The sequence below is a fragment of the Saccopteryx leptura genome, chromosome 3, assembly GCF_036850995.1.
Source record: "Saccopteryx leptura isolate mSacLep1 chromosome 3, mSacLep1_pri_phased_curated, whole genome shotgun sequence".
NCBI lineage: Eukaryota > Metazoa > Chordata > Mammalia > Chiroptera > Emballonuridae > Saccopteryx > Saccopteryx leptura.
Window position 1 is genome coordinate 98,301,811 of NC_089505.1, and position 12,035 is coordinate 98,313,845.

General features: G+C 47.1%; 1 protein-coding gene across 5 annotated transcripts in view; it reads right to left on the reverse strand.

The window, feature by feature from the left end:
* The window catches only part of ECE1 (endothelin converting enzyme 1), a 114,000-nt gene that overhangs the window by 23,556 nt on the left and 78,409 nt on the right, over nucleotides 1-12,035 (reverse strand). For all 5 annotated transcript variants that reach the window (XM_066375325.1, XM_066375326.1, XM_066375327.1 and 2 more), the window contains 2 exons: nucleotides 11,040-11,105; nucleotides 9,749-9,940 (listed from right to left, as the gene is read on the reverse strand). In XM_066375325.1, coding sequence (XP_066231422.1) covers nucleotides 9,749-9,940; nucleotides 11,040-11,105 — 258 coding nt within the window. The remainder of the gene's footprint in view (nucleotides 1-9,748; nucleotides 9,941-11,039; nucleotides 11,106-12,035) is intronic.

Genomic DNA, 12,035 nt, shown 5'->3' on the forward strand with positions numbered 1-12,035 from the left:
GGCTCCATTGGAGCAAAGATGGCCTGGGCACTGGGGATGGCTCCTTGGCCTCTGCCCCAGGCGCTAGAGTGGCTCTGGTTGCGGCAGAGCGATGCCCTGGAGGGGCAGAGCATCGCCCCCTGGTGGGCAGAGCGTGGCCCCTGGTGGGCGTGCCGGGTGGATCCCAGTCAGGCGCATGCAGGAGTCTGTCTGACTGTCTCTCCCTGTTTCCAGCTTCAGAAAAATACAAAAAGACATAGGGTAGCTTCTTGAATAAGAAAACAGGACTCGTACATATGCTGTCTACAAGAGACACATCTTAAAACAAAAGATGCACATAGACTGAAGGTAAAAGGTTGGAAAAAAATATTTCATGCAAATGGAAATGAAAAAAAAGCTGGGGTAGCAATACTTATATCAGACAAAATGGACTTTAAAACAAAGACTATAGTAAGAGATAAAGAAAGTCACTACATAATGATAAAGGGAGCAATCCAACAGAAAGATATAACCATCATAAATATCTACGCACCTAATATAGGAGCACTTAAATATATAAAGCAGACTTTGATGAATATAAAGGGTGAGATCAATAGCAATGCTATAATAGTAGGGGATTTCAATATCCCACTAACATCACTAGATAGATCCTCAAGAAATAAATTAACAAAGAAACAGTAGACTTAAAGGACACACTAGATCAACTTGATTTAATAGATATCTTTAGAATCTTTCACCCTAAGGCAGCAGAATATACATTCTTTTCAAGTGCTCATGGTACATTCTCTAAGATAGACCACATGTTAGGACACAAAAGCAATCTCAACAAATTTAAGAAGATTGAAATCATATCAAGCATTTTCTCTTATCACAATGGCATGAAACTAGAAATCAACCACAACGGAAAAACTGAAAAATACTCAAACACATGGAAACTAAATAGCATGTTATTAAATAACGACTGGGTTAACAATGAAATCAAAGAAGAAATAAAAATATTCCTAGAAACAAATGATAATGAGCAAACAACAACTCAAAATTTATGGGACACAGCAAAAGCAGTCCTGAGAGGGAAGTTCATAGCACTACAGGCATTCCTTAAGAAGCTTGAAAAAGCTCAAATAAGCAACCTCTCCCTTCATCTAAAAGAACTAGAAAAAGCACAGCAAGTAAGGCCCAGAGGTAGTAGAAGGAAGGAAATAATAAAGGTCAGAGCAGATATAAATGATATAGAAGCTAAAGAAACAATACGGAGGATCAATGAAACCAAGAACTGGTTCTTTGAAAGGGTAAACAAGATCGATGAACCTTTAACAAGACTCACCAAGAAAAGAAGAGAGAGGACTCAAATAAATAAAGTTAGAAATGAGAGTGGAGAAATAACAACCGACACAACAGAAATACAAAATATTGTAAGAAAATACTATGAAGAACTGCATGCCAAAAAAGTAAACAACCTAGGTGAAATGGACAAATTCCTTGAAACATATAATCTTCCAAAAATCAATCTGGAAGAATCAGAAAACCTAAACAGATCAATTACAACAAAAGAGATCGAAACAGTTATCGAAAAGCTCCTAAAAAACAAAACTCTTGGGCCTGATGGCTTCACTGGTGAATTCTACCAAACATTCAAAGAACTAACTCCTATCCTTCTCAAGCTATTTCAAAAAATTCAGGAGGAAGGGACACTTCCAAGTTCCTTTTATGAGGTGAGCATAATTCTGATTCCAAAACCAGGCAAAGACAACACAAAAAAAGAAAATTATAGGCCAATATCCCTGATGAATTTAGATGCTAAAATCCTCAACAAAATATTAGCAAACTGGATCCAGCAATACATGAAAAAAATCATACATCATGATCAAGTGGGATTTATTCTAGGGAGGCAAGGATGGTACAACATTCGTAAATCAATTAATGTGATTCACCACAAAAACAAAAGAAAGGAGAAAAACCACATGATAATTTCAATAGATGCAGAAAAAGCATTTGATAAAATCCAGCACCCATTTATGATCAAAACTCTTAGCAAAGTGGGAATACAGGGAACATACCTCAACATGATAAAGGCCATCTATGACAAACCCACAGCCAACATTATAATTAATGGACAAAAATTAAAAGCAATTCCCCTAAAATCAGGAACAAGGCAGGGGTGCCCCCTTTCACCACTCTTATTCAACATAGTACTGGAAGTCCTAGCCACAGCAATCAGACAAGAAGAAGAAATAAAAGGCATTCAAGTTGGATAAGAAGTAAAACTAGCATTATTTGCAGATGACATGATACTGTATATAGAAAACCCTAAAGTCTCAGTCAAAAAACTACTGGACCTAATAAATGAATTCAGCGAGGTGGCAGGATATAAAGTTAATACACAGAAATCAGAGGCATTTTTATACACGAACAATGAACTGTCAGAAAGAGAAACTAAGGAAACAATTCCTTTCACTACTGCAACAAAAAAAATAAAGTACCTAGGAGTAAATTTAACCAAGGAGGTTAAAGATTTATACTCAGAAAATTATAAAACATTGATAAAAGAAATCAAGGAAGACACAAACAAGTGGAAGCATATACCATGCTCATGGTTAGGAAGATTAAACATAATTAAAATGTCTATATTACCCAAAGCAATTTATAAATTCAATGCAATACCAATTAAAATACCAATGACATACTTCAAAGATATAGAACACATATTCCAAAAATTTATATGGAACCAAAAAAGAATATGAATAGCCTCAGCAATCTTGAAAAAGAAGAATAAAGTGGGAGGTATCACACTTCCTGATATCAAGTTATACTACAAGGCCATTGTACTCAAAACAGCCTGGTACTGGCATAAGAACAGACATATAGATCAATGGAACAGAACAGAGAACCCAGAAATAAACCCCCATCTTTATGGACAATTGATATTTGACAAAGGAGGTAAGAGCATACAGTGGAGTAAAGACAGTTTCTTTAACAAATGGTGTTGGGGCCTGACCTGTGGTGGCGCAGTGGATAAAGCGTCGACCTGGAAATACTGAGGTTGCCGGTTCGAAACCCTGGGCTTGCCTGGTCAAGGCACATATGGGAGTTGATGCTTCCAGCTCCTCCCCCCTTCTCTCTCTCTGTCTCTCCTCTCTCTCTCTCTCTGTCTCTCCCTCTCCTCTCTAAAATGAATAAATAAATTAATTAATTAATTAAATAAAAAAAAAACCAAATGGTGTTGGGAAAACTGGACAGCTACCTGCAAAAAAATGAAAGTAGACCACCAACTTACACCATGCATAAAAATAAACTCAAAATGGATAAAGGAGTTAAATGTAAATCTTGAAACCGTAAGTATCCTAGAAGAAAACTTAGGCAGTAAGCTCACCAACATCTATCACAGCAATATCTTTGCTGAATTATCTCCACAGGCAAATGAAATAAAAGATAGGATAAATAAGTGGGAGTATATCAAACTAAAAAGCTTTTGCACAGCTAAAGACAATATGAACAGAATAAAAACACAAACCACACAATGGGAGAACATATTCGACAATACATCTGATAAGGGGTTAATAACTAAAATTTATAAAGAACTTGTAAAACTCAACACCAGGAAGACAAACAATCCAATCAAAAAATGGGCACAATAAATGAATAGACACTTCTCCAAAGAGGACATACAAATGGCCAATAGACAAATGAAAAAATGTTCAACATCACTAATCATTAGAAAAATGCAAATTAAGACCACACTGAGATACCACCTCACACCAATCAGAATGCGTTCATTGACAAAACAACACAGGATAGGTGCTGGCGAGGATGTGGAGAACGGGGAACCCTCCTGCACTGCTGGTGGGAATGCAGACTGGTGCAGCCACTGTGGAAAACAGTATGGAGATTCCTCAAAAAATTAGAAATGGAACTGCCCTTTGACCCAGCCATCCCACTTATAGGAATATATCCCAAGGACACCATATCACCGACTGAAAAAAAGAAATGCACCCCCATGTTTATGGCAGCATTGTTCACAATAGCGAAGATCTGGAAACAACCCAAGTGTCCATCAGTGGACGAGTGGATTAAAAAGCAGTATACATATATACAATGGAATACTATGGGGCTATGAAAAAGAAGGAAATATTACCTTTTGCAACAATATGGAGGGACCTGGAAACTATTATGTTGAATGAAATAAGCCAGGCAGAGAAAGAAAAATATCATATGACCTCACTCATTGGAGGAATCCAATGAACAATGTGAACTGAGGAACGGAACTGAGACAGAGGAGAGATCAAAGGGACCAGAGGAAAAGAGGACAGAGGGAAAGGGGATGATAGGATGGGATAAACCTGAAGGGAAGGGGGGAGGGTGCTGTAGGGAGGGGGGAAAGGGAGATGTTGAGGGGAATAGGGGGGAGGGGGGATGCATTCGGGGTGACCCTAGAATCTATGTAAACACAATTAAATTTTTTAAAAAAGAAAAAAAAGAAAAAAGAAAAGAAAAGAATGACAGCAGTATAACATGTCAACTGTTTTGGTCCATAGGTGATTTTTCTCAGGCATGGCATTCAGGAGAAGCAAGTATAATGATAACCTTCAGCCAGAGAGGAAAATCCCTCTGCTCAGCTGATGCATCCACAGGAAGCCCATCAGATCTATTTTAAGGTAATTTAAAATGAGCACCTGCCCAGGGGCTCCCTCCCCTCAGAGACACAGCCAGCTTGGCATAACCCTCAGCTTGGCAGGGTTCACTTGCTCTTGGCCCACCTTATGGGCAGCCCCGCGGCTTGGAGCCCCCGGCTGTCTGCAGGGTCTCTGTCCACAGCCGCATTTCCACCTCCCAGCAGGCAGCCTCCGCCATGCTGTGCACTCTCTCAAGGTTCCAATTCTTGTTTTGTGAGTGTTTTGATTACAAAGTTACACAATGTTTATTTTAAATTGTGGTAAGACTAAGCATCTACAATTTACCATCTTAACCTTTTTTTTGAGAGAGAAAGGAAGGGGGGAGAGAGGGAGAGAGAGGAAAAGGGAGGAAAAGGGGGAGAGAGGGGAAGAGAGAGAGAGAGAGAAGCATCAACTCGCTGTTCCACTTAGTTGTTCCATTTAGTTGTGCACTCATTAATTGCTTCTCATATGTGCCCCGACCGGTGATATCAGGATTGAACCTGGTGACCTTGGCACTCTGGGATGATGCTCCATCCATTGAGCCACCGGCCAGGGCATCTTAACCCTTTTTAAGGGTACAGGTCAGTCTGACCAGACGGTGACACAGTGGACAGAGCATTGGGCTGGGACACAGAGGACCCCAGGTTTGAAACCCCAAGGTCACTGGCTTCAGTGCTGACTTATCCAGCTTGAGCATGGGATCATAGACATGACCTCATGGTTGCTGGCTTGAGCCCAAGGTTGCTGGCTTGAGCGAGGGGTCACTGGCTTGGCTATAGCCTCCCAGTCAAGGCACATATGAGAAAGCAATCAATGAACAACTAAAGTCTTGCAACGAAGAACTGATGCTTCTCATCTCTCTCTTTCTGTCTGTCCCTATCTGTTCCTCTTTCTCTCTCGCTAAAAAAAAAGGGGGTACAGTTCAGTGGCACTAAGTACATTCACATCCTTACCCAACCATCAACACATCCATTCACTTATTTCATCCTGCAAAATTGAAACTGTACCCCCACTCTATGTTCTGTCCCTACGAGTCGAGTCGGCCTACTCTAGCTACCTCATATAAGTGCAATCATATAGCATTTGTCCTTCTGTGACTGCTGTTTCACTTAGCGACACGCCTGCTCTCAAGCAAAGCTGCACAACTTTTGAATGGTCTGCTCCTGACCTATTTTCCCATCTGTCTTGTTATTTATAGTTATTGGTCCTGTATTCTTACAGAATGCAAGGTATTTTTTTGGGGGAGGGGGCCTACATGCCTGTGTTATCGCAAACATGCCTGTATGTGTCAATCAGGAAGGTATCTGGCGCTCAGCAAGTGGTCAGTATTAGCTATTGTAATCACTGCTGAAAGTCTCCCAAGAGCGGGCCTGGGCTCGTCCCATTCCAAATTCTGTTCTTTGTTCCCTTGAAAAAGGGAAAAATGCAAGACAAAGGCAGGTGAGAAATGCATTATAAATGGCCTCCCCATGGTAAGATCCATCAATGATGTAAGACCAGTCCATAACATCACCTGAATCTATGACCTGTTGGTAACCACCTATGGTGTCCTCAGTGAGAGAGGCAGCCACAAAAACCCTCCACTTAACAGATACTGAATTTGCAGGTCAGCTAAAGTGACAGGTATAAACCCAGGTCGAAAACCCAGGTGTACTCATGTGCCCGGTTTTAACGGACAGCTTGGCTGCTGGGGAACAAGGACCTCAGAGGACAGGAGAGGGCGGCTTCCACAGGCAAGGGTCTGACAATCTGCTCTCAGGGGTGAGGGCTTCGGTTTGTATTCCCACCATGACCTACTGCAGACTTCCCATAGAGTTGGGAAGAGCTGTGCCCAGTGGGCTCCTGCAAATGCCTGCCTGCCCCACAGTGAGACGAGCTGGTGAGAGCCCTGCACTGGCCTGAGAAGACCCAGCCTTCCTCTACAATGGAGACCACGAGCCCCACCTCCACTCCAGGGCTGGCTGCTTTGTGCCTGTCTGGCAGCGTGTTCAGCAACCCTTTCTCCCTAGCTTCTTCTTTCTGCTCTCTCTTCCTGGCAGGAGCCCCCCCGGCAGGCAACCTCTGGGGCGTCCCCTTAACATTTCTGTGGCTGCAGAACTTGGAGGTGTTTAGGGAAGATGGTTGAATAGGGCTCAACACTTAGAGCCACCTGTTTACGTGACCTGCTGGCCAAGATCCCTGGGAAATTGGCCACATTGACAAAACGTCACTGTTTATACAATTAACAAGAGCTTCATAAACTGCATAAACCGGAACTCTCTGATCAGAGCACAGATACCAGGAGGAGACTGATCTCTATGTAGTTGACACAAGCCTGTTCCTTTAGGGACAGTGACTGCTCTGTGCAGGTGAATTCCCACAACTCTGAGACAGGGTGTGTGCTGAACCAGGGTTTCCACATTTTCACTCTCTAGTCCTTTAAAGAATGCCAAACTGAAACGCGTGTCTAGGTCTGTCTCCAAGGGGATGCCTGTTTTAACCACCAGGACGTTCCACTTGTGACTCCAATCCTTTGGGGCACACCGAAGAGCTCTATTTTCCATACCTGCAGCCAAAGAGCACGGCTGGTCACCAGCCGCCCAGCTCGAGCAAAGAGGGAGAGAAGAGGAAGAGGCAGTCAGGTTCCATCTCCATTGGAGGTTTTAAATGGGGCTCATTCCCCAACACCTTTTGGTGTAGAAGGTCCTAGAAAGGAATGAGAGCCCTCAGGCTCCCAGGGAAGTGACAGGAGGATGCCTGATTCAGTGTTCTGCATTCAGACACTGCAGGGGGCTAGTCTGGAACTCCCTGAGTCACCCGGAGTATGGAAAACCAGTTTCCAAACACCAGGGAACAAGACATTCTCTGTCCAAGGGTGGAATGAGTCAAATTAGTTCAGCGCTGGGGATATGAGCTGGGATCCCTAGTAACAAAGGAATAATGCAAACGACGGGCACTAAAATATAGTTGAACTGCATATATCAGTTTATAAAAGGAAACCTCATCCTTTGCTTCATTGTATCCTCTCACAAGCCCATGGGCAGGCCAGGCACGATTCCCACTCAGCAGACAGGCTTAGGGGTCCAGGATGCCTTTAAACGTGCCCATGTCTTCTGAGAAACACTACACAGTTTTCAATTTGTTCTCAAAGGACTCTTGTGACTTGAAGCTGTGAGGGTGGGGCTGCTTCTCAGTTGTGGCGGTGCCCTAGCACACAGCAGGTGTGAATGAGTGAGTGAGCAAAGCCCCATTTTACAAGGAAAACCCAGGCTCAAAGGAAGGGTCCTGTGATTTGCCCAACGTCACGCGGCTCGTGTGGTGGCGCTGGGCCAGAGCAGTGCTCTGACTACACGCAGGGCTCACCAGCTCCGGCTGGGCTGCCCCCCTCTGCTGAAGTCCTCCCTGCCCTGAAAACTCTGCAGTTGAAGGGGGGGGGGGGAGGAAGCTTTCCTTTCTTGCTTGGGAGAACAGAACAAAAGCAGTGGTGATAAGGGTGGCTGGGGGCAGAATCTGATAGCCAGGCTGGGGCTGATGAGCCCAGGACTACTGTGGGTAGTGAGTGGGCATCATGGCCACAGTCGGGGGCACTGCTCAGGGAGGGGGGGGGGCCTCTGTCTCTCGAGCTGAGAACGGGCAGCAGGAGCAAACCAGATGATGCTGCACAAACAGTGTCTCCCCTGACCTGGCCTCAGAGCAGAAAAACAGCGCCAGATGGTGCCCAACACAGGCTGCTTGTGTTCCGGACGATTCACCCAGCACCACTGGCCCCGATGCCAGCTTCTCTGGGGACCTAAAGGCAGCAGGCACCCAGAAGGAGGCCGGGCTTCACATGGGCTAGCCCTCCACCTGCGACACCGGTCTGGCTGGCTGCTGCTCACGCACGAGCCAGTCTCGCCTCCTTGACTTCGCCCTACCTCGCCCTAGTGCCCTGTGTCTTGTACTCAAAGCCCTCAGCGGTGAATTTGGGATGTTTCCTCGTCGGTGGCCCTGCATACACCCGTCAAAGGGAGGAAGGGAGGAGAGAAGAGTTGGGACTTCAGTGTTCTTCCAGAAAGAGGAAATGTGTCAGACTCTAATGCATGGGCAGGACTTGGCTGATCAGAGGATAGAGAAGGGAGGAGACATTTTAGTGGCGTCCCAACACAAGTGGCCCAGAAATCCTCCCCAGGGGAGCAAGGCCCAGCCCAGCATTCCTGGGCAATGGCAGGGAACAGGAAGATTGGCTGAGGCCACTCTGCTGGTTTCTTTGTGACCCTGGGGGACCTGGGCCCCATGAACTGGAAAGAAGGAACTTGGCAGGCCCTCTCATGACCTGCAAGCCCCAAACAGCCACCAGGGGGCAGCCTTTACCAAAGGCTGAGCTATGGAGGGGGATATCTGCTTTCCAAATGGGTTCCAGTCAGTAGAGAGCCTCACAGCTTTGACCCCAACAGATTCCACCTCCAGGAGGTCTCTGGGGTCATGGTCAGAAGCAGAGCGTCAGTGAGCCAAGCCTGAGTCCAATGCCCAGCTCCCCTGCCACTTAGAGGACTGTCATGGCCTTAAACATGTCCCCTAATCTCCTGGCATAAAAAAGTTGTGACGACAGACCCCACACTTCACATTTACTGTTTGCCGTGTACACCAGGCTCAATGAGCTTGGTGCTTGAGAGACTGGAAATGCCATCAATGTGAGTCGTTATCATGACCACAGAGTCTCCACAGGCAAATGTTGTTACAGAAAAGCAACCTGGCGCCTGACCTGTGGTGGTGCAGTGGATAAAGCGTCGACCTGGAACGCTGAGGTTGCTGGTATGAAACCCTGGGCTTGCCTGGTCAAGGCACATATGACAGTTGATGCTTCCTGCTCCTCTCCTTCTCTCTCTCTAAAATGAATGAATAAAATCTTAAAAAAAAAAAAAAAAAAAGGCAGCCTGGTGTAGGCAAGAGACGTGCTTTGCAGTCACCAGCTGTGTGGCCTTCAGCAGGTAACGCCACCTCTCTGGGCCTCAGTCAGTTCTTCCATCTGTGAACTGGATGTAACAACCAGCCCTGCTTCACAGGGGCTGTTCGAGGGTCTGATGAAGTAGCTGCAACCCCCCAGCCCGGCGCCCTACGTGCTGAAGCCCTGTGGCTGCCCCAGCCGGAGCTGAGGTTACCTGTAGCTCGGCTGCTGTCACTTTATGGTAGATGAGCTCCTCGTCTCGGCGTTTCTCCTGGGGGATGGTGATGTTGGCCAGCATGGTCTCGAAGTCCAGGATCTGCTGCATCTGTGGCCGGACGGTGTCCTCATCCCCTCCGCCCAGCAGCTTCCCCAGCTGGACCATGTAGTTCAGGTACCCTGTCAGGACCTGTGGAACCCAGCACCCCCAGGCGGTCAGTGGCTGCCACCCAGTGTCCACTGGACAAGGGTGGCAGGCCAGCTGTGGCCCAGCACAGAGCAGGAGCAGCTGGGTGCTTTATGCAGGAACCCACTGAAAACCGGCTCCTAGAATGATTTTGGCATGCGCTGCTTCACTGGCTCCCGATGGCCCTCAGGACTAAGACCACAGGTCCCCCAGAGCGCTGGCCCCTGCAGTCCTGGTCCACATTCCCTCCCACATGCTCGTCCTATGAGAGCCACCAATGGGGCCGACTTTCAGTTCCTAGAACTCACTTTTTCTGAACTGTTCTCTGTGCCCCAGATCTGACTCAGGTCCCCAGGTTACTTTCCCAGCTCACCCTTCACTTATCACAATTTATCATTACGCCTCTCACTGGTGTTAGTTGATGAACGTCTGCCTCCCCTCCAGACGCTAAGCCCCACGGGGCAGGGGCCAGGCTGCCCTGTTACCACCCTGTCCCCAGCCTCAGGCTCTCAGGAGGTGCTTGCTCAGTACAAGGGGGTGGAATGACAAGTGGATAGAGGATGAACCCCAGGCAAGGTCTCCCTGGGACATCACGGGACGCAGTCATGGGGACGGAGAGGCGTGGAGTTAGTTCTGGATGTGAATCTCTGTCTCACCACCATCTAATCCTTAATCAGGTCACTTACCGTCTCTGAGCCTTGTGCCCCCTCTGGAATAGGCCAGGTAAAATAACACCCATGTGACAGATGAGGCAAATGAAGTTCAGAGGAGACCTTCAGCATATGCAGGGTGACTAGAGGTGGCCTCTAGAAAAGGCCCAGCACCCCCGAATGGCAGTGGCCGTATCACAGACACCTACTCCCTGCCTACTGTGTCCATGACGCCCAAGTGTGAAACAGCCTCACTTTAGAATAGGGACATAATGACATCCCTTCTCTGCCAGGGACTGTGTGTCACCTATCAGATAACTGACACTTCTGTGTTCCTCTAGCTCAAAGATCTGTACAGGTGTGAACATTCAGGGGACACTGGGGGTGGGGACAAACCATGAAGAGCAGTGGGCTGGGGGTAGGAGCCACTCTCTTTGAAGAGGTCCACTCACCTTCTCATTTTCGGTTTTGTTCAGGTAGTAGTCCCTTGAGGGTAAGCCCAGGCCAGACTGGTCCACCTGAGGGAAAGGTGAGAGTGAGAGGGAATCTCCTGCTGCACACACACACACACACACACACACACTGCATGGCCTCCGCCAGGTACCCTGGGGACACCTGGCACAAGGCAACAGAGGGCCAACTCGGGTCCCAGCAGGAACACGAGCTGGTAGCTGAGGCTGCCCCTGCAATGAGCCCACTTGAGGAGGGAACAGACACATGGGGGCTGGATTCCTGCTCATACATGTGGTCAACCGCAGGGATGCTGGGCCCTTCTGAAGGGCCAGAGCCACTCTCCTCTTTAAATACTGCCTAGGCTTGCCTGACCAGGCGGTGGCGCAGTGGATAGAGCGTCGGACTGGGATGCAGAGGACCCGGGTTCGAGACCCCGAGGTCGCCAGCTTGAGTGCAGGCTCATCTGGTTTGAGGAAAAGCCCACCAGCTTGAACCCAAGGTCGCTGGCTCCAGCAAGGGGTTGCTCGGTCTGCTGAAGGCCCGCGGTCAAGGCACGTATGAGAGAGCAATCAATGAACAACTAAGGTGTTGCAATGCGCAATGAAAAACTAATGATTGATGCTTCTCATCTCTCTTCGTTCCTGTCTGTCTGTCCCTGTCTATCCCTCTCTCTGACTCTCTGTCTCTGTAAAAAATAAATAAAGTAAAAATAAATAAATAAATAAATAAATAAATACTGCCTAGGCCCAACAGAGCACCTCTATTTCATAAAACACTTCCCATGGTGGGGCAGTGGCTAAGAGCCATTCATAAGCTGTATAACCTTGGTCAAGTTATTGAACCTGGGCCCTGGCCAGTTGGCTCAATGGTAGAGCATTGGCCCAGCATGTGGATGTCCCAGGTTTGATTCCTGGTCAGGGCACATAGGAGAAGTACCTATCTGCTTCTCCATCCCTCCCCCTCTCCTTTCTCTCCCTCTTCTGCAACCATGGCTT